We start from the raw sequence: 26,709 nt of genomic DNA on the forward strand, positions 1-26,709 counted from the left end.
TTCAAAATACTATAACTTTAATAAAACAAATTTGACTTTTATAATACTTGTTCCACATATTATTGAATTACTTTGTAATGCATTGTTCAGACTACAATTTGACTTTTTTAATGATCGAATACTAAACTCATTTCTTTCGAAATACTATTTTTTTTTTATTACTTTTTTAGACTTACAATCCTATGAATTATGACTATACATATTTCACTATGACTTTTTCATGACATAATATGTGCTGAAATGTGATGGCACACCATGTTTTTTTTTTATTAGTCTAAAACGTCTTAAGACTTTTTTTTGACACACCATGATTTGGTTTTAATAAGCTGTTCACACATGTTTTGTTTCAAACCACAGCTAAAACATCCGAAGAAAACTTTCACTGACACCCTAAAGCATTTTCAGATGAATTTAATACTGCAATTGCATTTGAAAGACATCGAGTATCCAAAAGTGGTTAGACCACCCACAGAACAAAGGCAAAGAGCTGTAGGTTAAACTAGGTATTCTCAATTTTCTGAAAAAGGAAGGCAGAGACAGAAGAAACCACAGGAAAAGGTTGTTTAGTTAAGTCTCTTCTTCTGCTGCTCCTCCCACAGACAGACAGCACACACAAATGACCAATCACTTGACAGTTCCCTGCTGCTCAGTCACCTTCACAACGTCAGCACTTTGTCATGTAGTATTTACATGCAACGTTAACAAAATTACACATTTCATTGAGGATTAAAGCAGAGCTGGAACAAATCATTCAAAATGTTTGGTTTCATTTTGGAGTACCGGATACTAGGTGGGGGTTTCTGCCACAGAGAAAATGCACAGAAAAGATGTTTCATTATTAGTTCATTTTCTATGAAACATTCTACTTTTTCCTTTTGACATAAGTGAAAAAGCAAACCCATGTATTCGAAAAGATTAAAAAGTCCCTCAACATTGACAGTTTGGGGTGTTTTTTGTAGCTCTGGCATTAAGCAGGCACTGAAGCACCACATGTGTATTGTTTTTGCTTTTGAAGGACTTGGCTAAGTACTTTCCTGTCTATACTGCATTAAGCGACCACACTTACCTTATCTTAGGACCACTGGCCTTTACCTAAGGGTTGTTATACTTTTCCAAGTCTTAAAAAAGTACATATGGCACTGATTTGTGAAATTATCTATAATACAAATAAAGCAAACATATTTTTTTGAACATTGCAGGTTCTTGGCAAAAGGCTTAGTTATGTGCTTTTTTAATGTGCAGCCATTTTAGCAAAAATACTTCTTGCTGTCTACAGACAAAAGGCAGACTGTTACATCGATGTTAAATGCAGTTGCATACCACTTTTTTTGAGGTACAAAACCAGTTTAATGGTATTTTATGACTGTGATACGTTTAACTGTGAAACGTCTGCCTGAATCCATATTGGAAATCAACCCGTTTCGTCATCTTAGCCTCTGTTGCATAACTTTACGTTCTTGGCATTATGGCTGAAGTGATTCATTCTTTTCTGCCAATATTTCCATTGGAAAGAGTATCACATTCGTGATGGGCATGTAGTTTAAATATCGCCTCTAATCTCAGATAGAAGTCATCAATAAATGAAATGATGACTGTATGTTTACAAAAAAAAAGTTAACATTCCCGTCGTGTTCTCCAAACTCAAGATTGGAATGTCGTCAATACATAAATACATTTACAATAACTACAATCTTTAAAAATATTACGTGGTCAATTCAAAATAACACTTAGATAAACATTTAAAATACAGTATTATACAACAAAACTGAAAAAAGAGACCAAGTTTTAAACAACACTTCATGACAAAATAATTATCATACATGATGTGAAATATACATTATTCATCTAACTTTTTTCATTTACAATTTTCATCCACTGACATACAGTATATTACAGCGAGGATGGAGTTAATGGCGGGACAAGTGCATAGCAAAATAGATCATTTGACCAAGTTAAAGAAACACAAAAAACTGACAAACCAGCTTTAGAAAACAACATTAAAAACCATGTTTAAGGCAAATCTCATCATTTAAAATTGGCATAGTCTGAGAAAATGTCCACAAAGTCTTGTACCACCCTGTAGCAGAAGTCATATTGTTCCTATGGAACAAATAGAGAACAAATAGGTTAGGTGGTAGTGTGTAAAATCGTTTTCCGTCAAAATGAAGCAAGAAACAGGAGGTGATGAATATGAGATGCATTACGTTTTTAAATTTCTTCTAGCACTTAAACTTATTCAGGATCCAGTTGAGTTGCTACTTACCACCGTTTGGACCATATGAGGCCTCTGCATGCGTAAACTCTTCACAGTTTGGAACACGTCCAGCAGGCCTTCTGCCTTGACTCGCTCCAAGATATTGCTCAGTGCAATGAACGTACCTGTTCGGCCTGCACCAGCACTGCAGCACACAAACACAACGACTCGTTCAAACTAAGTCAAGCAGCGGCTTGGAAATGCAAAAGTGTTCATATGTTAAGGCATCACATGCAAAAACATGTCAACAGCAATATAAAAAAGGTGCAGATGTGTGTGAAGCTACCTGCAGTGTACGACTATGGGATGGTTCCCAGACTGCTGCTGCTGTCTCTGCACTGAGGCGATGATGTCAATCATTCCTTTCCCCTCGGCTGGAATGCCGATCTCCGGCCAGCCGTGGAAGTGGAAGTGCCTGATCACCCTCGTCTGTTTCTCCTGTGAAAAGACGAGAGATCATCATGTCTTTCAAATATGATTCATTTGCAGTGTACAAAAGCATAATGGAGTAGGTTAAGTGTGCAGCAGATTAGCGGTGATGGGTGCTGCTCCACAGGAATGTACTACTGAACCTCTGAGAGGGGATGTGGGTCGAATTTAATGAAATATATGAGATGGGGCGCTCTCACTTGGCAATTCTGAACACATCCTGGCCACCATATTTCCTCTGGACCACAAGAGTTTTATGTACTCCCTTGTAATGAGACAATAATGTTCAAGCCTGTGTAGCTTTAAAACGTTTTAATTGTCAAATATTCACACATGATTGTAAAAATTGTTTAATTTCGTCACTGTCAATGGTTTGTGGGAGCTTGCGGTTGTAAGCAGTTCCACAAAAGAGAGAGGCTTAAAGATGATCCACTCACAAAAATGCAAAGAATACATGACCCAAATAGTTATGATCCTTTGGAGGGAACCATAAGCTGGGAAACATTGGACTTAACTAATTAACAGAATATACATTGACTAACTGCAGCAGTAAAATGACCATCTCACAATCGAATATAAATAATACATCCCTCACATAACTACTTTTTACTTTAGATACTTAAATTTGGATGCAGAACTGAACATTTTAACATTGCCACTTTTATTTGAGCAAATGATGAATACTTTTTCCACCACAGGAAGTCATTACGATGAATTAATTATGAGAACAAAAATTAAATAGTTTTAGTGACACTATTATGATTTTAATAAGCACCAATCTTTCTGGCTCAAAGTTAATAACATATCCCTTGGAAAAGAATCAAAATGTTCAAAATAATTGCATCAATAGAGCCAATAAATGCCTTTTCATCCTGTCAGGCAAATGTAAAGTGTCACTATCTGACTCATTAACTGCCGTGTCATAGTGCAAAGTTGATTTGCTTACCGGGACAAAGGTGAGTACCAAGTCTCGTAGACTGAACGTGTCACACAGAGTGTCTCCCTTCAACTCCACTGTGTAATCTCCGTAGGTGACCGAGTCCTCTGCCGGCAAGTATTGACAACATTTGTCCTGCAAATAACAGACAAACAGATAAGTGCTTGCACACTGCTGGCGATACGTTAAACACAAACTACAGCTTAACAGATGGAATGTAAATATTCTTCAAGTACTTTTGGTTCAGAAAATGAGATACTGCACAAACACAAACTGATAATAAAAGCAACATTTGTGAAAGAAGCAGGAAATTGGAACACATATGGTTTATGTTGCACTGCTGTGGTGCTTAATGGAGCCATTAATCATGGCTAGCTGGCGGTCATCAGCTAGCACAGCTTACCTGCTCCCTCTCCTGGAGCTCAGTGAGCATGACAATGGAGTGACATTTCCATTCCCACACCATTCTCCAGAAATCCTCCACTGTGTGTGTCAGAGGGCCCTGGGTAGCAATGAAGTAGTCCTTCTGCCTGTAGCCCTGAGTCACAGCGAAACACACACATCCTCAGCTTTCAAAAGCAATACCCATGAACTACTGCAGGTATAAATGCACTAAGGAAGGCATTAGGTAATAAAAAGTGTGCTTACATCTATAAAAGACGCATTGACGTAGTCGGTGAACTCCTGACCTCTTCTCATGGAGAGAATAACTCGGTTGAAGTCATCTGAAATGGGAATAGAACAGGAAACTCCTCAAAAGCAGCTTATGAACATGTTCACAGAGTATCAAGTATACAAAGTGGCTCGAGTGACTTTCTGAGAAAAGATTGGAAAAACATGTTCAGATTCTAAACATAGGGACACCGACAGACAATATAATCTGGAGGTCAAAATCCACGGCTCCCTTGCCTCCCTTGTCTCTTCCTTGTTTCCTTGCCTCCCTTGCGTCTCCCTTGCGTCTCCCTTGTGTCTCCCTTGTGTCTCCTTGTGTCTCCCTTGCGTCTCCCTTGTGTCTCCCCCCAAAAAAGGGTTTATTGGCTATACTAAATCAAATTAATTCCACCAGTTTACATAAAACAGGCATCCGATCTGTTTTGTCCTCTGGGTTTCCTTCTTTCTTACATGGAATAATTTGCAGAACTCTGTTCTTCTTCATGTTGGCAGGAAGGTTCCCCGTTCTCATGTTCTCCTTCATTATTCGCATGTTGGTCAGTTTCTGAGCAGAAATAAAGAAAAACAAAATGTTACAAACCTGCAAACATCCATTAACTTTTTATTCCCAAATATATTAATCTTGGGGAAATAAAACAAGTTACACTGTTAATTATGAATCACAATTAGTAGATGAAAGTTAGTGGATCATTGTACAGATATTGGAAGAATGAAAAAGATGTATATAATTAAGGCTTGAGTTTGAGATTTTACAAGTAAATCAGTAGGTTCTGGCACATCTCAGTTCTTGCTCTGCCATAAGGCTCAAATTTTAGCTTGAGAAGGTTTTTTTTGCACAGTTGTCTTTGCTGTGCAAATATATTTGACAATACAAAAAGATCTTATGAAATAGAAATAATAATCAAAAAGTGTTACATCAAGTCTGATGGATTTAAACTCAACAGTTGTATTGTTTTTATTTTTCAATCATTGTTGGTCAAATGAAGAGAGGTACTTTTAACAAACTGCTCCTAGTATTTAAGCCATTTCTCAGTTTGCCGCGCAACATACTTGATGTGACCTTTTGTGGGTCAGAACGTGAAATGACAGACCGTACCTTAAACTCTTCCTCGAGGCCGACCCGGTCACCGTTTGCAAAGGTGTTGTGCAGTTTGTGCAGATGTCCTTCCAGAGAGGACACGTCCAGCTCCGTGTCTCCGTAGAGGAAGTATTCAAGCAGGGCCTGGTAGATGAACGAGTACTGCATCTGAGGAGGGAATACACACAAACCGATGAACACACAACACCCACACACACACTATGCATAGGCACAATTTACATTTTACAGATGATTGAGGAGGGATGATTCTCATATTAAGTGTCAGTGTAATGTGATAAGCAGGAGGGACCTAGTCTCCAACTCACATCCGTCTGAACGAGCTGCGAGCGCTGCTCTCGTATCTTAGCGACGATCCCAAACACATCAACTTTCTGCTCCGCGTGCATCATGTCGATCATGGCATCGATCACGATGAAGGTTCCCGTCCTCCCGACGCCGGCGCTGCAGAGACACAAGACAAACCACAAGACAATCCTCAGCCGACGCCAGGCAGAGAAACAAAGCCACGTCTGTGCTTGAAAACAAACGCATCGCTTTAGTCACAATGTTTCCAGACATAGCTCACAGTTTGTTCCAGAGAAACAAATTGGATAATTAAAACCATTTAAAAGTGATGTTCAGGCAAAAGCATCTCAATCCAAGTAAACAACAAAATAATAAACAGTGAGCTCCATGAGCTGGGCGCTCTGGTACCTGCAGTGGACCACGATCGGCCCGGCGAAAGGTGGATTGACCACCTTGACCTTTTTGAGGAACTTGAGCATGCCGATGGGGGAGAACGGCACCCCAAAGTCCGGCCAGCTGGTAAAGTGGAGCTGGGTGACCAGCCTTGGAGTCTTAGCAGCATCGCTGGCTTGCTACATAGTGACACAAACGCAGGCAGAAAAAACACAGTTAACGGCTTAAAAAACACTTGCAATCTGGATTATGTGTCCTGTGGAAACAGATTTATTCAGCTTCTTAGAATTTAGAAATCGTGTCGTTGACTTAAAAAGGAGCTGAACTACACATATTCCAGCATGAATTAACATGTTCCTGTGAACATGCAATCTCTGAACACTGCTTTCAACGCACATGTTGTATGCAGAACTTGCGTATGGTGTAGTCCACGAGGACAGTGAAGTCTTCTACCGCCACCCTCACGTTCCCATAGCTCCAGCAGCCCTGATCTGGCCAGTACTGGTAGCACTTGTCCTGGGGAGAGATGACAGTAATGAAGTCCTCCTATATGAACAAATTCTTCCTCTGGAACACGGCTTTTACAAACTGGCCTCGAGTCAAATGCATGACTTCACAAAAGGTGGTAACTGATGGTAATTATGCTTCAATTTCACAGTCAGTCAGTCCAGATTAGCAAAATGGAAGTCAATAGAAGTCCTCGCTGGGTGATTGTGATACTGCCGTGGAGGACTTCGTTATTATGTAGCCATCGATTTTCACATGCTGATTTAAATCTTTGGCAATTCTCTTCTTATTGATCTTTTTTTTTTTTAGCCTTTCTCCTTCTCTCTTTGTTCAGAGAGGGAGGTCTGATTCCTGTGGTTCACAATAAAAGGCGGAGAAAAGAGAGGTCAGAGGGGTCGCTTACAGCTGTGAAATGAAACGTTTTAATTAAGTTTCAATGGTTTCAATATCACCTTTGGCCATAACTAATGCAATCTATTTGAAGCACATATCTTCTCAAATCTTTTTGTGATGCTCCATTAACTCCTGCAGACAAACTGACTTGCCCCCATCACAGGAAAGTCAGAGCAGAGAGCTGAGTGGAGAAGAAACCCTGGAGCTCGTAGGAGCTGAGACACGGAGCTGAGACATGTTTTAAGAAAGAAAAAAAGAAAAATCACTCACTTCTTTCCTTTCTTTCAGATTTGTCAGCATGACAACAGTCGCTACTTTCTGCTCCCAAATCATCCTCCAGAAATCTGCTACGGTGTCTTCTTTTGGACCTGTGAGACAAAATGATTATAATTAACACATGATTTATTAAGACATACACAATAATATAGATTACATAATCATAGATTTAATTTCCAAGTGCACTATATCTTACCTTGTGCTGCTATGAACTTGTTCTTTTCCGTGTACCCCTGTTGGAGATGAATATCAAGTTAATTAAAAATGTAAATATAAAGCCTAAAGGACTTTGTGGTGAGATTGTCTCCCTTAAGGCCTTCATGTCGCATCGACCATGGAGTTATTATGTCGATATCTCAGGATCACCTGGAGGGAATTTCTTTAAATTTGGCACAAACGACCACCTGGACTCAAGGATGAACTGATTAGATGTTGTAGGTCAAAGGTCAAGGTCACTGTGTCCCATTCTATGATATCTCAGAAATGCAGAGGCATTGAATCGCGAGTCCGTAATTCTAGTGTTAATTAAATAAATAAAAAATCTTTTAAACTAAATTGAATGACAACATGGAGAAGTCGGAAAAAAAACTGCCAGCTCATTCGAGATGAAATTGTTACCAACCATCAAGCTGATTTAATTAAATTCAAGTTGAACAAAATTAGGCATTAATTGTCAGTTTTGCTACAACGTTGCCATTTAACAAATGCAGAATGATGAAAAGGCACAACTCACATCAATGTAAGAAGCATTCACGTAGTCTGAACAGGGATTCCCATCCTGCTGAGTCAACACCACTCTTGAATGATCATCTGTTGGGGAAAATACCACCGGAAAGTTTAGAGAGTTACAGCAAATAAAACAATACACACAGTATGCAACATTACTCTGATTAAACACGATTACAGATCATATAGCATATTGCATTTTTTGGAAATACATGTATTTGCTTAGACAATACTGATCTCATGAACGGTAAGTATGAAGCTACATCCACCATAAAGACCGGAAATAATTGGGAACACGGCAGTGTCCTCCGATTGCCTGGCAACTGCTTCTGGCAAACAAATTGTCCGACACATAATTAGCCATTTTATGGGATGTTTAGTTTTACAAATTGATGTGTGCCATGTTGTTTTCCCCTCTTAAAGTGAGTTATTTGTGGTTTACCAATTGTTGTGTTCCAACATTGTAACCATGAGTGAGAAGGGTACAAAGTTAGTAGGGTCCCGCCTCTCAATGCAGTCGGAGATTTCCCGGCCGTAGAAATTGTCTCAGCCATTCACAAGCATGGCGGCATTTGAAAATTAATATCGTAAAAGCAAATTATCACTGGTATCCCGTTTCATAAAGCACGAAGTTGCCAATTTATTTTACAGCTTTTGTAGAGATCAGAACAGACATAAAAGTGGTATTAATCTTTTCATCCAATCCTTTTATCCAATAGCTACGCAATTAAATATCAATGAGACAGAGATGAGTGAAAGGAACTCCAACTGTATGAAGGAAGAAGGGTGAGGAAGCTCTTGGGACTGAGGTGCTTCCTTGTGAATGAATACATAAGCTGTTGAGGAGACTAAAACTCACATGGAACCAAAGACACGTGCACACACACAGGCAGGAAACTGTGCGCTCTGGGTGTGAGGCAAAAGAAAATCTAGATTCTGCAGAACAGAAAGTAAACTCACAAGGAAGGATGTTGGGGTATCTGTTCTTCTCCTTGTTGTCGTCCTTGTTGGCCTCCTCATACGTCCCTTGGGCATTACCCCCTGGCAAGGACTGCAAAGCATAATTACAGTTATGTTCTCCACAACCTCCCATACTGACTTTTAAGTGCTCGTGACCTACGCCCTATGCTGTATGAAGGGCTTTGTTGATGTCGATGTCGGCACTTCCTCTGCTACCTACAGCAAACAGTCCTCCATTAACACTTCCTCTGTCTGTGCTGGCAAACTGAATAAAATGATACTTAAGTGTTACATGAACCGTGAGTCATGTATGTTTTGACTCAGATCTCCAATCATAGCCACAAGGGTATTTTTCATGGGTGTGCGGTTGTATGCGAACAATGTGTCATGGACAATGTGATACAAATAACTTCAGTAGTTTTTTTTAAATATAAAAATACACACATACGTCCTGAATCGTCTGCCTTCTCATGAACACACAGCTTATTACAGTTGTAGTGGGAAAACCCCTTAAATCTACTTTTAGATATTCTGTTGGTGTGTTTGTCGGCTCAATTGAACGCAATAAAATGCTTTTGACATTTTGGAGATGATATTTTATTGTGTACAGTACTAGATGATCAGAATTGTTTTTGAAATGATTTCCGGGTTATAGAGCTTTAAAAAAGTACAACAGAGATGTTGCCATTGATTAGTGTCTCAGATGAGTCAAACACAGTTCAAACCCACACTTCTTTAAGAATAAGCAGCCTAACAGAACTTAAACATGACTCAGTGCTTTAACCCCAGATGACTGACAAGAACAGTACTTCCAGCACTTTGTTCAGAAGACAGGCGACTTTTTGAAGAGGGGAAGAGGGGACGCTTACATTGAACTCCTCCCTGAAGAGCTTGCCGTCGTCAGCTGAGCGGAGCCTCTGCTCCTCCTCCAGGTGATCCACCGGGATGGGGAAGTAGGTCTTGGGGGCCGACGGGGATCTGGGCAGAAGGACCACCGTCTGTTGCTCTGTGGGGAGAACAGTCGGGGGGTTTATTATCCCTGCTGGACTATACAAGTATAGAGTTGAATTATATGCCGTTTTCAAGAAAACAACAACATTATTTAATTATTAAATTAATGATCGGCTCATAGAAATTATTTCTAAAACAGGATTGGGTTTCCAAAGACCTGGTGGTTCCCAACCAGATGTAGCCCTGCCATATAACAGACTTATCTAACAGTAATTGTTACAATAATGTTTTCATACACCTGAAAGTGCTCATGCTTATTTGTTCAAATATACAACTACCACTTGTGGTGGCAGAAGGATGTTTCAACCATCTAACTTTTAGCTAAAAAAGTTCACTAGTTTTCACTCGACCTCAGTAGCAACACGTAGCGTTCATATATTCTCTGACTCCATATACGGATATATACTTTAATTTAAAATCAAACATGTCAACTGCCAAAGTACCCCTGGTTGGGAATCACTGAATTAGACAATACTCTTATTGAATTACTCTGCAAGGATCTTCACAAACAGCTCATCAAAAGACCAAACTGACTTGTTCGCCAACACCTCAACAAATAAAAAAAAAAGGGGGTGTAAGTATTCGATGATCACCAAACATCAACAGGTGTTAGAGAACCAAAGGAGCCCAGGGAGAAGCCACTTCCGGAAACCTCTCTAAAGCATTTCTGTTAATGTAGGTTGAAAAAGTACTGAGAAGAGTGTTAGTGTTATGAGGGTTCTGATACCGCCACCCTGTACTGTATACCTGACCTGGTGGCACAGTGGTGTATAACGACTCAGTACTGTATCCAAACTCTAAAACACAACACATATCAAATCAGCACACACACACACACGTGCATAGTCATACAGGCAACACAATATATATGTTTAAATATAGCATTTGATTCACTCTGACAACCTCATGCTCATATAAAACACCAGAATAAGACACTTCTGTAATGCGTCATGTTTGCGATCACTGTATTAGCAGCTCAGCTAATACCTTGATATTTGCTCTGCATTTGTTACTACAGTGGGTGTGCTGTGGGTGTTTTCCATTGTAATGTCAGATAAGAGAAGATGTATCTTCTCCTCAATACATGTTACTTCCTGTCAAGCCCAATAGCTGTTAACATACTTCACATTTGCTCAGCTCTGTCATTGAATGATGCAGCTCAAAGCTGAGAACTAAACGAGTTATAATTTGACATGCAGTGTCAAAAAGCTGCAAAATGGTGATGGTATCACATTTGTCTTCCTCATATTAACCACAGGAAGTACACAACCACAATGCAGTGATGAGACTGCACATACATAAAGCTGATGCCTTTCAACCCTCCATCCGTCTCCCTTAACCTGCTTCATGTCTCTCTACGTCTCTCTCCTTAGCATTCTCTCTCTGTTTCTTTTGACTGCCAGACTGTCGCTGTCACAATCTACAATCTGTCCCGCTGCTTCTCACGATGTCCAATTTCCAACATTACCTTGTTCCTCCAAGATGCCATTTGGTATCTTCTTGTCAACTGTTGTGACGACTGCTTTTCTCTGGTTTTTTAACCTGCCAGAAACAAATACAATAAAATGAGAATAACATAAGATTCAATGATGCCATGGTCAGAGTTCAACTTTCTTTTTTAACTCAGAACTACAAAATGAAACTTGAAGATCTCCCAAATGATGTAGGTAGCGGTGAACAAAAAGCCGATCGAACCTACCATCTTAAACTCGAAAAGCTATTCTTTCTCATTAGCTGATGTCTTGGGAAACCAACGCTCTAGTCCAAATGCGGTGCGAACTTGTTCTCTTTTGTTGCCCGTTTAGGTCCACACTGTCACAGTCTGACTGCCTCTCTTCTCTCTAAGCATGAGAGGGAGTCGGCTAGCAGCACTTCCTGACTGGGCTCCGCCTCAATGACTAAAAGGAGGAAGCGTTTGTCACCCTGAGCTCTGCCCCCTCGAGCCGGGATCACAGCCAGTCAGCGAGGCCCTGGGAGGGCATGAGGTGAGGTGGGTGAGTCCTTGCTGAGGATGGCGAGGATTTTTTTTTACCTGAGGAAGTACCAGGCTAGCAGTGCGATGATGAGCAGCAGCAGGGACAGGACCAGCACGGTGGGGAGGATGTGCTGGCTGTGGGATGTCACGTCTTCTGAGGAAGGAGGAGAAGCAGAGCCGGGGGTCAGTGAGCACCGGCAACAAAGAAGCAGGAAGAGGGAGCAAGGCCGACGATATATATATGTGCATATGTGTATGCGTGTGCATATGCGTGTATGCATCCATTTGTTTGAGCCATATGTGTTTTGCATTAACTGATAAAAATTTTATAAAAAACAATACTTGGCATATTTGATGCTCTCCTCGGCTTGCAGGCCTGATTTAATAACTGGCTTCTGCAGTATTTTGTCTGCAGAGATAAGTCTCAGCTCATGTCGTTATGTCGTTATGTCTGTCTGACAGAAAATGAGAGGCTCTAAGTGTGAAGACTCAGCCAAGAGTCACAGCCACACAGACAACTATTAGCTTTGTTTATAAAGCTGCACAATGAGCCGTAAATTACAATCCACAGCTGCTGAAGTTCATTGTCATCCGGTAATAACAAGGCTGTAGAAAAGGCTATTATCAAGCAGGAAGACACATGATAATCATATCTTAGAGGAAAGTGATGACTGCAGCGGTTGGCAATGGGATTGTATTGCTATCTTTAATGGCTCAGTGGTGTTTAGTCTCACATGGCGAGGTGCATTGCCCTTGTTACTACGCCTACCTTGTGTGTGGTTGCCATTGCCGGTGGAATTGGATGTTGTTGTGGTTGCCACCAAAAACAGAAGTGGGACCATTGTGGCTGCAGAAAAACAAAATGAAGGAGGATATTGAATTTAGTGCCAGACATGTTTGCAAAGTAAAGACTCATGGACGCTTTTGACAGATCTGAGGCATATTTCTTTATTCATGACTGTTGCTTTCAGGAATGTGCTCATCGGTGCAAAGTTCATGGAGACACAATGGAACAACACACTCACATCCTGGTCATTCATTAGCCCCGTCATAAATGGTACAGTGTAATGCCTAACATGTCCACATGGAGGCACAATAATCCAATATTTGAAAAACAAGGCGGCCACGATAACACCCTCACCAACCCATTGAGAAAAAAAAATGTCGAAAGATAACATCCAGGCCAAGGAAACATCCGTTTATATATTTCTAATTCAAATTTATATATATATATATATATATATATATAAAAAAAAATGTTTTGCTTACCCAATTTAATGCTCCTTACTACTGCATTAAGGTACATGCTTTAATCAGTGCATTATCAGATTGAGCAAAGAGAACAACACACACACACACACGGCCTAGAAGAGGCTTAACACCTACACCCTCACACTCTACTCTTTGCCACCTCCCCTCCTCCTATTTGATAACCTCCCACCAACACAAACACTCATTCACACACATGCATGCCAACACCCACAGCACCATGAGCTCTGTCCAGAGCGCGCGCGCGCGCGCACACACACACACACACACACACACACACACACACACACACACACACACACACACACACACACACACACACACACACACACACACACACACACACACACACACACACACACACACACACACACACACACAGGAGTCTTAGCTGAATGACTCTGATCATTCCTTCTCCCGGTAGCAGAATGCAGAGAAGGGAGGATAAAGGAGCATCTCCGATCGATTCTAGTGTTTGAGCATTCAGAATAGGTTTCACATCACATCGATTTATACACCTAATTTCTTTTGAAATCTGCTTGTAAGGTTTGAAAACCAATGAGATGTTTAAAAAATATATATATATTTAAAAAAAAGTTGGAATCAAAGCAATCCGCGCCAGCACAGAGCTGCTATCACCCCATAATGAAGCACAGCAGAGTGTGCTTTGTCTCCCCAAGGCTGCAGGTGTGTGTGTGTGTGTGTGTGTGTGTGTGTGTGTGTGTGTGTGTGTGTGTGTGTGTGTCTTTGCAGCTGCTGTGAAGAGAAAGCCCAGGCCAAGAGCATAGTCAATGAAGACACTGTGTGTTGAAGCCTCCACGCTGTGCCGCAGTGTCCTGTAATGTGTCCAGACAGGACACCGAAGGAATGCGGAGGCAGCCGAGCAGAGACACTGACTGCAGCAGGGAGAGAGAGGGAGCAGAAGGTCCAGGTCAATAACATTTCCTGGAGCGATTAATAAACCCTGACATGTCCCTCCGTTCCACGGGGAAGACTGATGAGAGAATTCTAATGAGGGAAGAAGAGGAGAGGAGCAGCGTGCTTCTCCGGCTCTCCTCCCTCTTTAAGGCTCTCTCTGCAAATGTCACAAGCCTGGATGAGGGGGAGGTTATTGAGCCGAGTTCGTGTGTACAAAGTGTGTGGATCCTTAGGGCAGTACTATGTGTATAAGACTTGAGGTTTTGTGATGTGGAAATTCACTCATGGTGCCGTTTGGGACTTTCCACTACACAAGCTGCGATGAATTTCATGTATGCTGGGTCTGTTTGTTTATTTGTGTGTACGGTGGCTCAATGGGGACCGCCAGCAGACTGCTCATAGCGAGTCCTAAGGCTGTGTCTTGTGGTACAGTGCTGCAACTTCTTGTAAGCGTCCCCTGGCTCCTGGCTTCCTCTTTCCCCGCCATCACCTCTGGAGATGTCACCCCGTCCCTGGGGGATCAAAGGCTGTTCCTCTGCTCTCAAGCTTTTCCCAGCTCGTCATTGCAATGGTCTGCAGCCTGACCTCTTCAGCATCTCTGAGGAGAACGCCAGCTTCCTTTCCTCCTTCTTTGAGGTGAAATTTCCCCAGGATTACTATAAATAACACTGCTTCCCATTCCTCGGGATATCTTATCTCGACTTCTCCATTTCTCCTCACTCAGCATACACCAGTCAAGACCACAAGTCTCAGATTAGACTGTTAGCATTAGTCATCGATTAGCTCGAGTCAGACTCGGCAAACAGCTATCATCACATTGTGTGGGCCGTCATCTGTGTATTGTCTTTTCTCCATCTAGCCCTCCGTAGCTACCCACCAACAATCAGCCATAATGAAAACAGGTCATGGGAGATGTCAGCTCTGAGGAAGCTCTAAGGCGTCCTTATTTTTTCCGATAGGAGACATTTGCAACGGGTATTGTCTTGGCCAGCTATACAGACAGTTATTTTTGTAGTATGCGAGTCCAGAGTTACCCAGAGTTCATTCTGTCTCACAGTGGGTCAGTATCGACCTGGGCGGCAGAATGGGAAGCCTCAACTGTATTGACAGGACTTCCTACACCAATTCAATACAATTAAATTAGACCACTTAAAAACACTGCAGAGTTATCAACACAGAATATAAACAGATATTTTCGAAGTCAATCTTATTAAAATGCTCACATGCCATATCTACATTGAAAGTTAACAGCGTGTACTCATTCATCCTCTCCTCTCCATATTGGTCATGAGGCGATCCCTTCTTCATATGATTCCAGTTACATTTTTTTTTTGTCTTGCCATACCAGAAAAGTATCACCTAGCCCTGCTTACATACAGTACATGACGCTGTCATGTGTGCATGATGAGCTCTGTCTCCACTGAATACAACCTGCCACCTTTGAAAACCTGCAATTCTGACAGCATACAAACAACAATGTGGACACACATACACACACAGACACACACAAACATGCACATATTTTAGAATATCACAAGGCAACAGAGAATACAAGCAGGCCTCTCTTTGCTTCTCTATCCTTGCTCCAAACATGAAGAAGGCAGAGTGGGAATTCTGACTCGAACAAACTGAATCTTGTGTTATTTTTAGTCCCAATCCAGAAAGCTGATAAATGTTCTTGCCTGACAGTGTTTTGTTTGTGCGGATGAGCTATACCTCCCTGTGGTCTTGTGTTTTTTCCTTGTGGTGTGCTTCTCCGCTCTCTCATTCTTTCAGTCTGGCTTGTGAAAAGTGACATAATGACACCCTTGCAGATCTAACTAATTAGCACCTGAAACCTAACCATCAAAAAGAGGACAAGCTTGTAACAATGAGAAGATAAGACCTCTGACAGGGAACATGGTGTTCTGTTGCATTGTGGCGTCCCTGAGACAGAGCACTGTCAGATCCACTGAATGTGGTTTCTCTGGGCACAATCGCTCTGTCCCTTCCAATATGTCAGCTGGGGAATTCAGAGAATGGGTGGTGGGTGTAGGGGCGATATGACAGGGAGAGCGGGCAGTAGGTACATTGTGTCCTCTGAGGAAACCGCTGCCAGACTATTTACTCTTTAGGCGACAGGGTTTTATCTTATTTTTATATAACTGAAACCTGCAAGATGACTTATTAGAGGAAAAGCAACCAGTAACCTTTAGCCTTCTTTTCAGTTCCTCAGAATTATAGGAGAAGATCGATACCACTTCCATATCTCTACGTAAATATGAAGCAGCTAGTTTGGCTCTGTCCATGTAGCACCCTGAAATATGTTATTTCATATGTTTTACTAATTTAACACAACTGTGTCCATTACAAACAATTTACTTTAAATTGTGTGTTTAAGTTAAGTCATATGTTGTTGCTCCAATGTTTGAGAACATTACATTACCTGTACACATACTGGCTGTGAAGGGCAGACAGTATTGCATGCATCTTAGAAAAGAGCGCTGTCTCTTTAAGGGAGGAGCGAAGTAGAAGTGCAGTATACTGGCTGAAGACAAAACGTATGCTTGTTATTAAACTGGGATTTGTTAAATAAAAGTTGCAAAACTGAAGAAGGACGTGTTTTTGGACAGTTTGTTTCAAGGGTGCAACATCCACATGTAATAAAAATCTGCCTGGATACCGGCAGCTCTGGATCGGACTAATCAACATGTTATATATTAATTTAATCTGTAAAGTGTAAAAAGCTGTTTCCTCCTGCTTCCAGTCGTTATGCTAAGCTAAGCAAACAGTCTCCCAACTGTAGCTCCAAATTAAATAAACAGATCTGAGAGGTATCAATCTTCTCATCAAACTCTTGGCAAGAGAACGAACAAGCAGACTTTCTTAAAATGTCAAACGTGTCCTTTCTACAAACGTAGATGCACACAGAAACATGTATTGTGATAAATGTGGGGAGGCAGATAAAGTGGCTGTTTGATTATGTTAAATACATCAGTTACAGCCGACAAGTAACAACTAATTTGTGTTACATTATTCAACGTTATCAGATTTTCAAAATTCTAAATAGACATATGAGGATCAGCCTCAAATTTTATACGATACAAAAAGTACAAAAGTGATTATGTGAAGTGATAAGCAGCAGCATGAACATAACATAAGAGATAATTGGGCTTTTCAAGAGCAGTTCCGTTAATAATGAACAGGCCTAATTTGTTCTGTGCACGCGTGGTTCTTGGCGATAGCATCAGTGTCATTAATTGTATTTTAAATATACTCATCCTTGCTTCCTCTTAGTTAGCGGCTTGCTCACTGAGTTGCTACCAAAAAGTCACCAGTGAGCAAAACAGAGACGCTTTATATACTGTATATATAGACCAAGGCTACAAGAGCTGATCAGTGTGAGAGTGAGTCATGTTGTGGTTGGATGCTATATTATTGTTGTCTCTGTAACTACAGAAACAGGTGGTGTCAAATTTGATCTGTCATGTTTGGTTACCGCGGCAGAAAGGTGTAGAAAATGTGGGAGATGTGTTAGGGAGCGGGTGATTGTGTGTGTTGTATACAGCATGTGTGTTTTCACAATGTGTTGCACAGTACTACAGGCTTACAAATGTATTTGCACAATAACAAATAACTTCAATAAATTACCAAAATCATTCAAAGTTGCATTATGGGAGGTGAAGATTACAATGCTTTTTGCAGCACGACCCATTTTACAGGTTAAAAGTCAGGACACTGTGCTGCATCAATTTCTGGCATTATATATGTCTCCCATGAGTCCCCTAACTTTACTGAAATGAAATACAAAACAACTGGAGTACTCTTAGGTTTGAGTTTTGACCAGAAGACTGCAGGAGGTTTACAAGTTCTTGCTTTCTATTTCAGTTGCTCGTCCTCAGATCACTGCGTAGCTCTCTCTTGTCTCGGTGCTCTCTGCCATTGGGGAGCTGCAGTGTGTGGAGCTCGGCCGGGTTAGCTATTTAAAGGACAGTGCACTACATTCACGGTCTTAGCTGAGGAAATGGAGCTGGGGTGTCCATCTGCTCTCCCAGATGTGCGACTGCTTCCACAGCAGTGTAGCCTATAGTTGGACAAGGTGATCAGCGTTGCTCTTTCTAAACTCATCCACTGATTCCTGTAGATTACATCAATTATCTACATTCAGACTGTGACAAACTATTCATTATTCACTCCAAGATTTTTAAAAGTACACTTTAAGAGACAATTAAACATGTATCGGTGTTCAGTAAATTGTTAATTCACTTTTCCATTTTGAAACCTCTTATTTTCCCAAATAAAAAGTTTTCTCGACCTCTTGCTTGATACAGTGTTGTTGTGGTCAAAGTCTTTACTCAACACAACAAACTCTCTCCAACTTCCACCGTCATCTTCCGGTAACAAGTCACATGACACAGAAAAAAACAGACCAGATCAGGCAACAGGTAAAGAAAAACATATTTCTTTGGAGGGTCCTTTCCATTATGGTGTTAACTTATGATAACAATCTGAAAAAAATGCACTTAAGTGCATGTAAAAGGATGAGGAGTTATCCTGAGTGGCTACAGTCTGCATCACTCTCGCTCAATACTGGTCAAATTAAAAAAAAATGTTGTCCCCATTATTCACAAAAAGGTGGACAATAGGTTGAAAGATTAAGCAATTTGAAACTTCATTTAACTGTTTAATAAAAGTAAAAGTTTAATGTTTTTGCTAACTTTTTCTGCACGTAATTAGTAAGAGTTCAATAATAAAATAACTTTTTCCGCATGTAACTAGTGAGGACACTATTATTACTATCATCAGGAGTAGTTGTAGGACTGTGTCACACTCTGCAGTGTCTCACACTAGCACCAGCTAAAGCAGCATTATACAGTAACAACTCTGCAGCACTGCACTCCTCCCCTCCTCCTAGCATTGTCATTAATCAATTCCTGCCTTCCCAGGGCGCCCAGACGCTGTAGCAGTGGTAACGACCTTGGAGACCCGCTGGCTCCGCTCTGCAGTGTCAGCCCTCCACCTCTATGGGAACAAACGGGGCAACTCAACACCGAGATCTAGGCTGAACGTGGGAGAAAATGCATGTGTGTATGAATACTGCCGGTGTTTTTGCATGCAGGAGAAAAACTGAATAAAAGAACAGAGTGAAAAACAGTTTTTCGCCACTGCTTGAAAGAAAAGAAAAAAAGAAGCTGTGGTTGTTGCTGCCAGGTTCAGGCCATAACATCCTGTTGGTATGGATATGGCGGCGCGGCCACTGTGTCCGCGCCGGAAACACAGCCATTAGAGTAGTCCTCACTGTAAATAACAGCTTTTAGCTGCTGCATATTAGTTAAAAATAACACGCTGCTAGATGAGAAGCGATTATTGATAATCCTCTTAAAAACATTCCAGCCGCAACATTTGCGAGCAGCTCTCATTTAGTGTAGAAGTTAATGCCTTTAGCGGTTAAAGCATTTCAAAGCTACTGTCACATTCTGGTGGGGCCTGGAAACCAAGAGCCTAATTGGTAGTAAATATTTACTCTAGCCTGTCGTCTGCACTCGCAAACGCCACATCAAAGCTTGGACTTGGTCGTTTTGTCTGAGTGTCATTTTGTTGTGTGTGTGTGTGTTTGTGTGTGTGTGAGAGACTGAGTGAGAATTAGAGAGAGAGCTTCTCTCACAAGTGCACACACACAGTCACTGTAAAGGAGCCAGACCACCGTGCCAGAAACCATTCCACTAGTGGTCCATCATGTGTGTGGGGACAATCTCCCCCTTTGAGGGTCTCATCATGTCCTCCAGTCCCCTTACACCTCCAGACCTGACAGCATTGAACACAGAGGCATCCATCTTTCTCCCACCTTGACACCTCTGGGATTTACCTCCTCCCATCTGTCAATTATTCAGAGGCAGAGCAATTATGGCCTGGAACCAGCGCCGTCGATGGCCGGAGAAATGCGCGGCAGCTGTGCTGGAAATGACTAAACCACCGTTGTGACACTTCTCATTATCACTAAGGGCTCTGTGATTACCGGCACTGTGCTGTGAGCAGGTATTAGTGTGAAGAAGAAGAAGAAGAAGAAGGGGTTGTGCATAAAGCTGGGAGCCTGAGAGCGTGGTGATGGATGTGAAATGTCTTAACTTGTAGGACCATTAAGGAGGACAAAAGTGTAACATACTGTACGGTGGTAAACTAATGCGTTTTTAGGCTCTTGAATATGAGAGGAGGGTCCTTTAGGTTGGTCTAAGTACATGTTGAATCAAGGTTACTGTCATGTTTTTTTTATTAAGCCTAGTAATTAGAATTAGAATTTTAGAGCAACATGAATACATTTGATTGAGGCAAGGAGGCATACAGCTTAAAAAGAAGCCCCAAAAAACTTTAATTTAACAGAAATCATCATCTCAAATACGTGTCTTTGAGGCTATAAATTCCCACTAACGAACACCGAGAGTTGTCCCCTGGAAATCCATGGAGCCAACTGCCCAAATTGTCCTTTTAGAAGCAGTCAATAAAATAAATAAAAAACGTCTCATTTCATGTGTGCAATTTGGAGACACAAAATATCCTCCCACGTTTGCAACTTCTTCTCAAGCATGCACGCACGAGCTATAGAATGTACTACTAAATGAAAAATAGCATCAACTGTGGGCATTGAAAATCATAAACTATGATTATCAATTACTAACATAAACTGTAGAAACGTGACAATGCAGGCGGACTGCTACTGTCTGTACCTTTAGCTCACTTAAACACTCACGTATGTCAGTGTTTTTCTTCAATATCATAGATAAGTAAATGTACACGGTACAATAACCGCCCATCTTCATACCGTGACTGTATAGCGTGATACCAGAATACTGTTAAAACGTCATGTTTGAGGCTCACCAACAGTCATTGTCACCATTCTATATAAAAAAAAACATGAAAATGAGGCACAAATACTGTAATTTCCCTTTAAAGTACCAGGTTTTCATCATGACTTATAATTCATAACATTTTATGGATACGAGTTTGATTAGACTTTGTGGTTCCTCCAATGCAGAAAAATAAGCCATTCAGGAACCACATCCTTCCTGATAATAAGCATACGCATCAGAATACATCTGAAACAATAAACAAAATGAAGACTGGTGGTCACACTGTGGGTAAATCACCTCTTTTAACTGACCATAATTCCATCAGAGGTCTTTTTAGAAAGTTTTAATGGTCAATAAAAAGGATTAAACAGATTAGAATGTAGTTCTGCGTAGAATCATAACAGCTGATTCAGATGGCGTCTGGGAGCCTGGTTTTAAAGCGCACTACAACCAACAACACTGCCTCCCCCTGAGAATGTATGGCTCATTGTACATGTCATTTTATTCCAGTGTAGAAATAACAGGTAACTGAGAAATCCTGCGGGATAAAGAAACCTACTTCACTCAAATTAATCTGAATTAATTGCAGTGTCAGTGGCTGTAATGATGACAATCCACACATTTTTTTGACTGCCGTGAGATTTATTCAACATCAGTGCTGACGCAGAGCCTGAAACAGATCTGGCTCTCGTAGAAAAACCACCCCAGGGAGACCGAGAGGGGATTCTTGATTATAACCCCCTATTTTTTTTTTTTAAACACAGAGAGACGGAGATAACCACCAGATCCAGCCCCAAAAAAAATCCGTTCATTCCCTGAAAGAAGGATGGGGAGGGCAGCGGTGGAGAAACAAGTGATAAGCACAGCTGTGGGAGAACAAAAAGCCACTTGATTCTGAAGGGAGGAAAAGAGGAGAGGAGACGTAAGACCAGCAGGGATAAGCGAACGGCCCACGCTGCTGCTCTGCAGAGATAGAGCAGACCTGTCTGCTCCGTGCAGACGCAGACTATAAAACCCTCCTGTGACTCTTTCTAAGGGGATGTGAGGACTGGTTTCTGACACGTCCACAGACTGTCTGCACGGGAAGCAAGGATTTACTGTCAAACAGCTGCGGTTTCCATAGCAAAACCACAGTATCGCACTTCATTTCCCAGAATAGGAACGAGCCCATTTAATGCTCCCTTATCACAAACCCAACGACAGCAGGTTTGACAAACAAGTAGGAAAATAGTAGTTGTTTATAATCATTATTATTATCATAGTCCACAGCAGCCTGCCTCCTATAGGAGGAACTAGACATTTTAGCACAGTAATTATGCTACACAAACTCAAACCCCAACACATTTTTCCCAATCCTCACGGCCCCAGCAGGGCACATTCTGAGCAGTACTGTTGATTAAGATTGTGTAACCCTGTTGTTTGGCCTATTCTATAGGAATATGAGTCATTCAGTGGGGCCTTGGGAACCATAGTCCGCAGCATTGTCCTTCCTCCTAAGCAGCCCTGTTACACAAATGAGAAAGGACACACACACACACACACACACACACACACACACACACACACACACACACACACACACCATATGGAGAGCAAATGACTATGTCGGGAACTCGCTGCCCTCTTGAGAAAAAGGAAGTGCAACATCCAGTCCTCACTGACAAAAGCTCTGCGAGACGGGCAGGCATGCAGGGAGAGGCTTGACCCACCACTAACAACTCCTGACCGAGGCATGACAGGCGATCTGAAATCACGGGCATACACACCGCTCGGAGGTCAGAGGGAAGAATGAAGTGGAGGAGGAGGAGATGAGATTTTGGGTATCACTAAATCTTCAGACAAATATGTTTGACCTGCAGGCCAAGAGGGTCAAAAGCTCAGCTCTACTGATACCAGAAAACTAAACTAAACTGGAGAACTGAAATGTATCACAATGTTTGCCCCGAGGAGCTGACTGACTTTTTATATCTTATATTATCAGGTTTTTTGCAAGGGAAGCTGTGAGCCCCGTAAATACAGTGAGGCGGGAAAGAAGCTTTAAGAAAAGTTGAGGGCAAAACAACCTTCCCGGAAGAAGAAAAAAAAATCCTTTGCTATATTTCAAAAGTGCATTTGAAACGTCAGAGTGTCCTCTATATTCCTCATTCAACTATAACTCTTTAAAATTTCTCCTCAGCTAACAATTGCGACGTGTGATCTGGGTCACACTCTTGATAAAAGCTACTTGCACATAGTTCATGCGTGCCTGTGTGTATATTGCGCGTGTGTGTGTGCGTGTGTGTATGTGTGTTTCTGCAGTGTAAGCACATGCTGTCCTCCATCTGCTGTTTGATAGAGACTGTTTCCTTTCCTGTGCAGCCAGCCAACCAGCCAGCCTTCCTGCACCGCTCTGCTCCAGAGCGGAAATGGGAACAAGACTGCCACACACTCCTGACAAAAACCCTGGATAAGATACGTACACATGCAGACAGATGTGGACAGACAATGACTTGGACACACATTTTAACACAAACACAGTCTCCTCTCCTTTCTCTTTCCTTCCGTCTTATTCTTCAGGCTTTGTTTTCCATTCTCCTATCCACTGTATGTTCCTTTTCTCTTTATATTTTCATGGTCATTAAACCGCTTGGCGGGGACCAAAATATTTGATTTGCACAACAATGAAGGGGATTGTTAAATAGAAGAAAAGTCAAAAGCATGAGTGTTGAGAGGCTTACGCAGTTATACAATCTCGTATTAGCTCCCTGAGAATGTGTTGTAACAACTGTTTAATATCCCAAACGGCTGCAGCATGCTTGGTCTAACTAATGGTGGTGTTGCTACTGTACAATACTGTGCAGTCCTCCGTTCTCACTACCGTTTCAAACTACTGTCCAACTTCCTGTTTCTTGGTCCTCATTACCAGGTGACACAGGCAACAAGCGCTACCCTTAAATCACCAGATTGAGGAAGTGACAGAATGGCCACAAAAATGCCAGGAACTTGTCCCACGATTTACAAAGAAAATAAACAGCTCTGTGCAAATCAAAAGGTAGTTATGCGTCCAAATGAAACCTGCAAAATGCACCCCAGAGACTCAAGAGGGAACTCCTAAGAAGCTCATATCCACAGCTAAATACATGGACGCAGTGTTGTGTATGCAGGCCGCAGAGTGCTAAATTACCTGGATGAGTGTTGATTCAATGTATACTGATTCTCAGATCCATAATTGGCGTGGCGGGTCACATGCTTCCCACAGAGTCCAGTAGTGACATCGTCGTCGTCCTCAGTGAGAAGGTGAACTGAAGCTGGAGGGTGGGTGGGAGTGAGCTCTGCGCTCCAGCCCAGTGAGGTTACACCGTCCTTGGCTCCAAGCGGTGGCGAGTTGCGGGTCTCGGCCCGTCACCTCCAGGGGCTTACCGAGCAGCAGCCAGCCTCGGATGCCGGGATGCTGGTCACCACCTTTATTTGAACACAAGAAAGACAGAGTTAGATCACTAACAACACACAGCGCGGCTGATAAGCAGCTGGAGAAGGGGGGTAAGTTCCTGTCTTGTGCAGAAGCAGTATGTAGCAAGAGGACAAGACAGCAGTGACGATTAAAGGACCGCTTCCTCAAAGGAGGAGGATGTGAAGTAGTAAGGATAACCTAGACTAGAGCATCGTGAAACAGCAAATATATCCTCTATAAAGTACCCTTCAAACCCTCCTGATGCCATTAGGCTTTGATGGAAATGCAGAAAAAAGTATGAACGTTGCATCCTCATCGGCAAAGGAATCGTCTAGATGGCACAAAGTCTCAGAAGGTGCCCAAGGGTGATATGCAGATGGTCACAAAATAAAACCACCGGGAAGAAAATACTCTTAAATTAGTCAGGTGAGTCAAATTAGTTCCTTTTTTGGGAGGCTAACATTTCACAGAGCGCCTACAACGCAAATTAGTCTTCCATATCCAGCAGACGCCATCTCCTAGTGCGCATCACGTTTTATCCAGGGCAACCTCGTTGGAAAACAAAAAGGATCCCCTGATTTCTAAATCTACTGGCGGCAAAAATTTGCATATGCAGCCAAGATTTGGAGCAGAGTTTTACATAAAGCCTCTTTCTGTCTCATTTCAAACATATTTATTTTGATCCCAGAGAGTGTTAGATTATATGTCACTGGATGTTTTGTTTTTTTTACTATTTCAATCTATCTCTCTTTTTTTTTTACACTAATACATACTGTGCATAAGCTGTAGTAGAGACTGCAGGTTGGTGCCATCGGATATATAATCCCTGCTATTACCGGCGGGGGTCCTGTAAGGAGGGAGGAAATAAAAAGGGGACTAGGAGCACAATTTATCTACCTAGAAATGCTGCGCTGCCAAAGAAACCAGAGGCAGCATTTTCATGTGGAAACCTCGTAAACACAGAGTCACCTTCAAAAAAACAAGGTGCAAACTTAAATGGCTCAATTATATTCTTGAAACTATAAAACCATTTCCCCTAACCACCATTTCCCATAACCACAACTAAAATGCTCACAAGTGTTCTTCTTCTCTGCTCTTGCAACTTTGACATTTTGGAGATACGAGGCTTTCACCTGCATGAGTGGTTGCTATGGCGACCTTCTTGTCTAGCTGAGCAAATGGGAGGTGTGGAGGAGGAGGAGGAGGAGGAGGAGGACGGGGGTCTCTCTCCGTTTCTCTTTCTTTTTAAGCTGTATTGACAAATGAATGGACACATCTCCTTTAGCCCTCCCCTTATACACCTCTATTCCTTCTGGAGCTCGATGAAAACAGGCAGTCAACATTTGCTCTCTGACATTTTGGAAAATGAGTTGTCATGCTCGAGGATTGCCATGACAGCCAAATAATGGCACCAGTGAAACGAAAGAGTCTGTGCTCAGAAGTCCGAATAGAGTGGAATAGAGAAAGAAAAGAAAAAACAGATCATATCTCTAATCCTGCGTGTAATTTTAGTTTTCAATTTACACCTTCCAATTTCTGGAAAGCAGTGTGAGGGAGTATTGCAAATCACATATCATCTCAAAATTCATGAATAAATAATCCAAGGTCTGACAGTGTGGAATCAGATCAAGCAAACTGCTGAATAATAGAAGACCCTTCCCGTAATGCAATTGGATGCGGAGCACCAGGCTCTAGGAAAAACAGAGCAATACATAAAAGCTGCCGAATGCAGACCACCATTTGTATGTATAAAGCCTAAAGACTGTGACTTTATATGGACTGTATATACTGTGTGTGGAAGATGCTGTAGTCCATCTAAGGGTCACCATTTGTAGGACCCTTTGATGGGAAAAGACAGCCGAGAGTCAGAAAAATGAAACCGGTATGAAGCGTGTTTTATACAGAGCGTCACCAGGTTGAGGTGTAGGTGAACTGATTCATTCAAACACTAATGCCCACCTTAACACTGTTTTCTTACATATTGTCTTATAAATAATGACATTTCCTTATCTTTTCGGAGCTACAATAACACAATCGTGTTCATTTCAGAGTTCATGTGAAAGCAGGAGCGCAGTCACTGACAGAATGTGGTTACTATCTACAGCCATCAGTGCATCACTTCCTCACAGTCAAACACCGATTACCACAGTGCAAGTGATACACACCATATAAAAATGAGTGCTACTCATCCAAGAAGATGCATGTGCAATGACAAATGGCAGCCACTTGTGTTCAGTACTGCGTAACTCATTTGTGCTTATCTTAAAGTTGTATGACTCCATGCGCCTACAAAAGGCAAGAGAGCGTTCCTTAAGATGAAGTCCATAACAGCTACTAATATCTGTAGTCAG

The 26,709-nt window shown here is 41.7% G+C and overlaps 1 protein-coding gene across 1 annotated transcript; it reads right to left on the minus strand.

The window, feature by feature from the left end:
* Positions 1 to 395: 395 nt before the first annotated feature.
* LOC306732910 (receptor-type tyrosine-protein phosphatase epsilon-like) lies at positions 396 to 24,227 on the minus strand. The gene is made up of 20 exons (XM_079214085.1): positions 24,092 to 24,227; positions 12,687 to 12,764; positions 11,975 to 12,071; positions 11,411 to 11,484; positions 9,801 to 9,937; positions 8,932 to 9,022; positions 7,979 to 8,055; positions 7,442 to 7,478; positions 7,240 to 7,337; positions 6,466 to 6,585; positions 6,085 to 6,248; positions 5,697 to 5,832; positions 5,389 to 5,538; positions 4,743 to 4,836; positions 4,269 to 4,345; positions 4,024 to 4,158; positions 3,630 to 3,755; positions 2,541 to 2,692; positions 2,264 to 2,399; positions 396 to 2,100 (listed from the first exon to the last, which is right to left on the minus strand). The coding sequence occupies exons 2-20, from the start codon at positions 12,757 to 12,759 to the stop codon at positions 2,026 to 2,028; spliced, it is 2,049 nt and encodes a 682-aa protein (XP_079070211.1). The 5' UTR covers positions 12,760 to 12,764; positions 24,092 to 24,227; the 3' UTR covers positions 396 to 2,025.
* Positions 24,228 to 26,709: the final 2,482 nt, after the last annotated feature.

The sequence above is a fragment of the Taurulus bubalis genome (genome assembly GCF_910589615.1).
Source record: "Taurulus bubalis genome assembly, chromosome: 2".
In the NCBI taxonomy this organism is placed as follows: Eukaryota; Metazoa; Chordata; class Actinopteri; order Perciformes; family Cottidae; genus Taurulus; species Taurulus bubalis.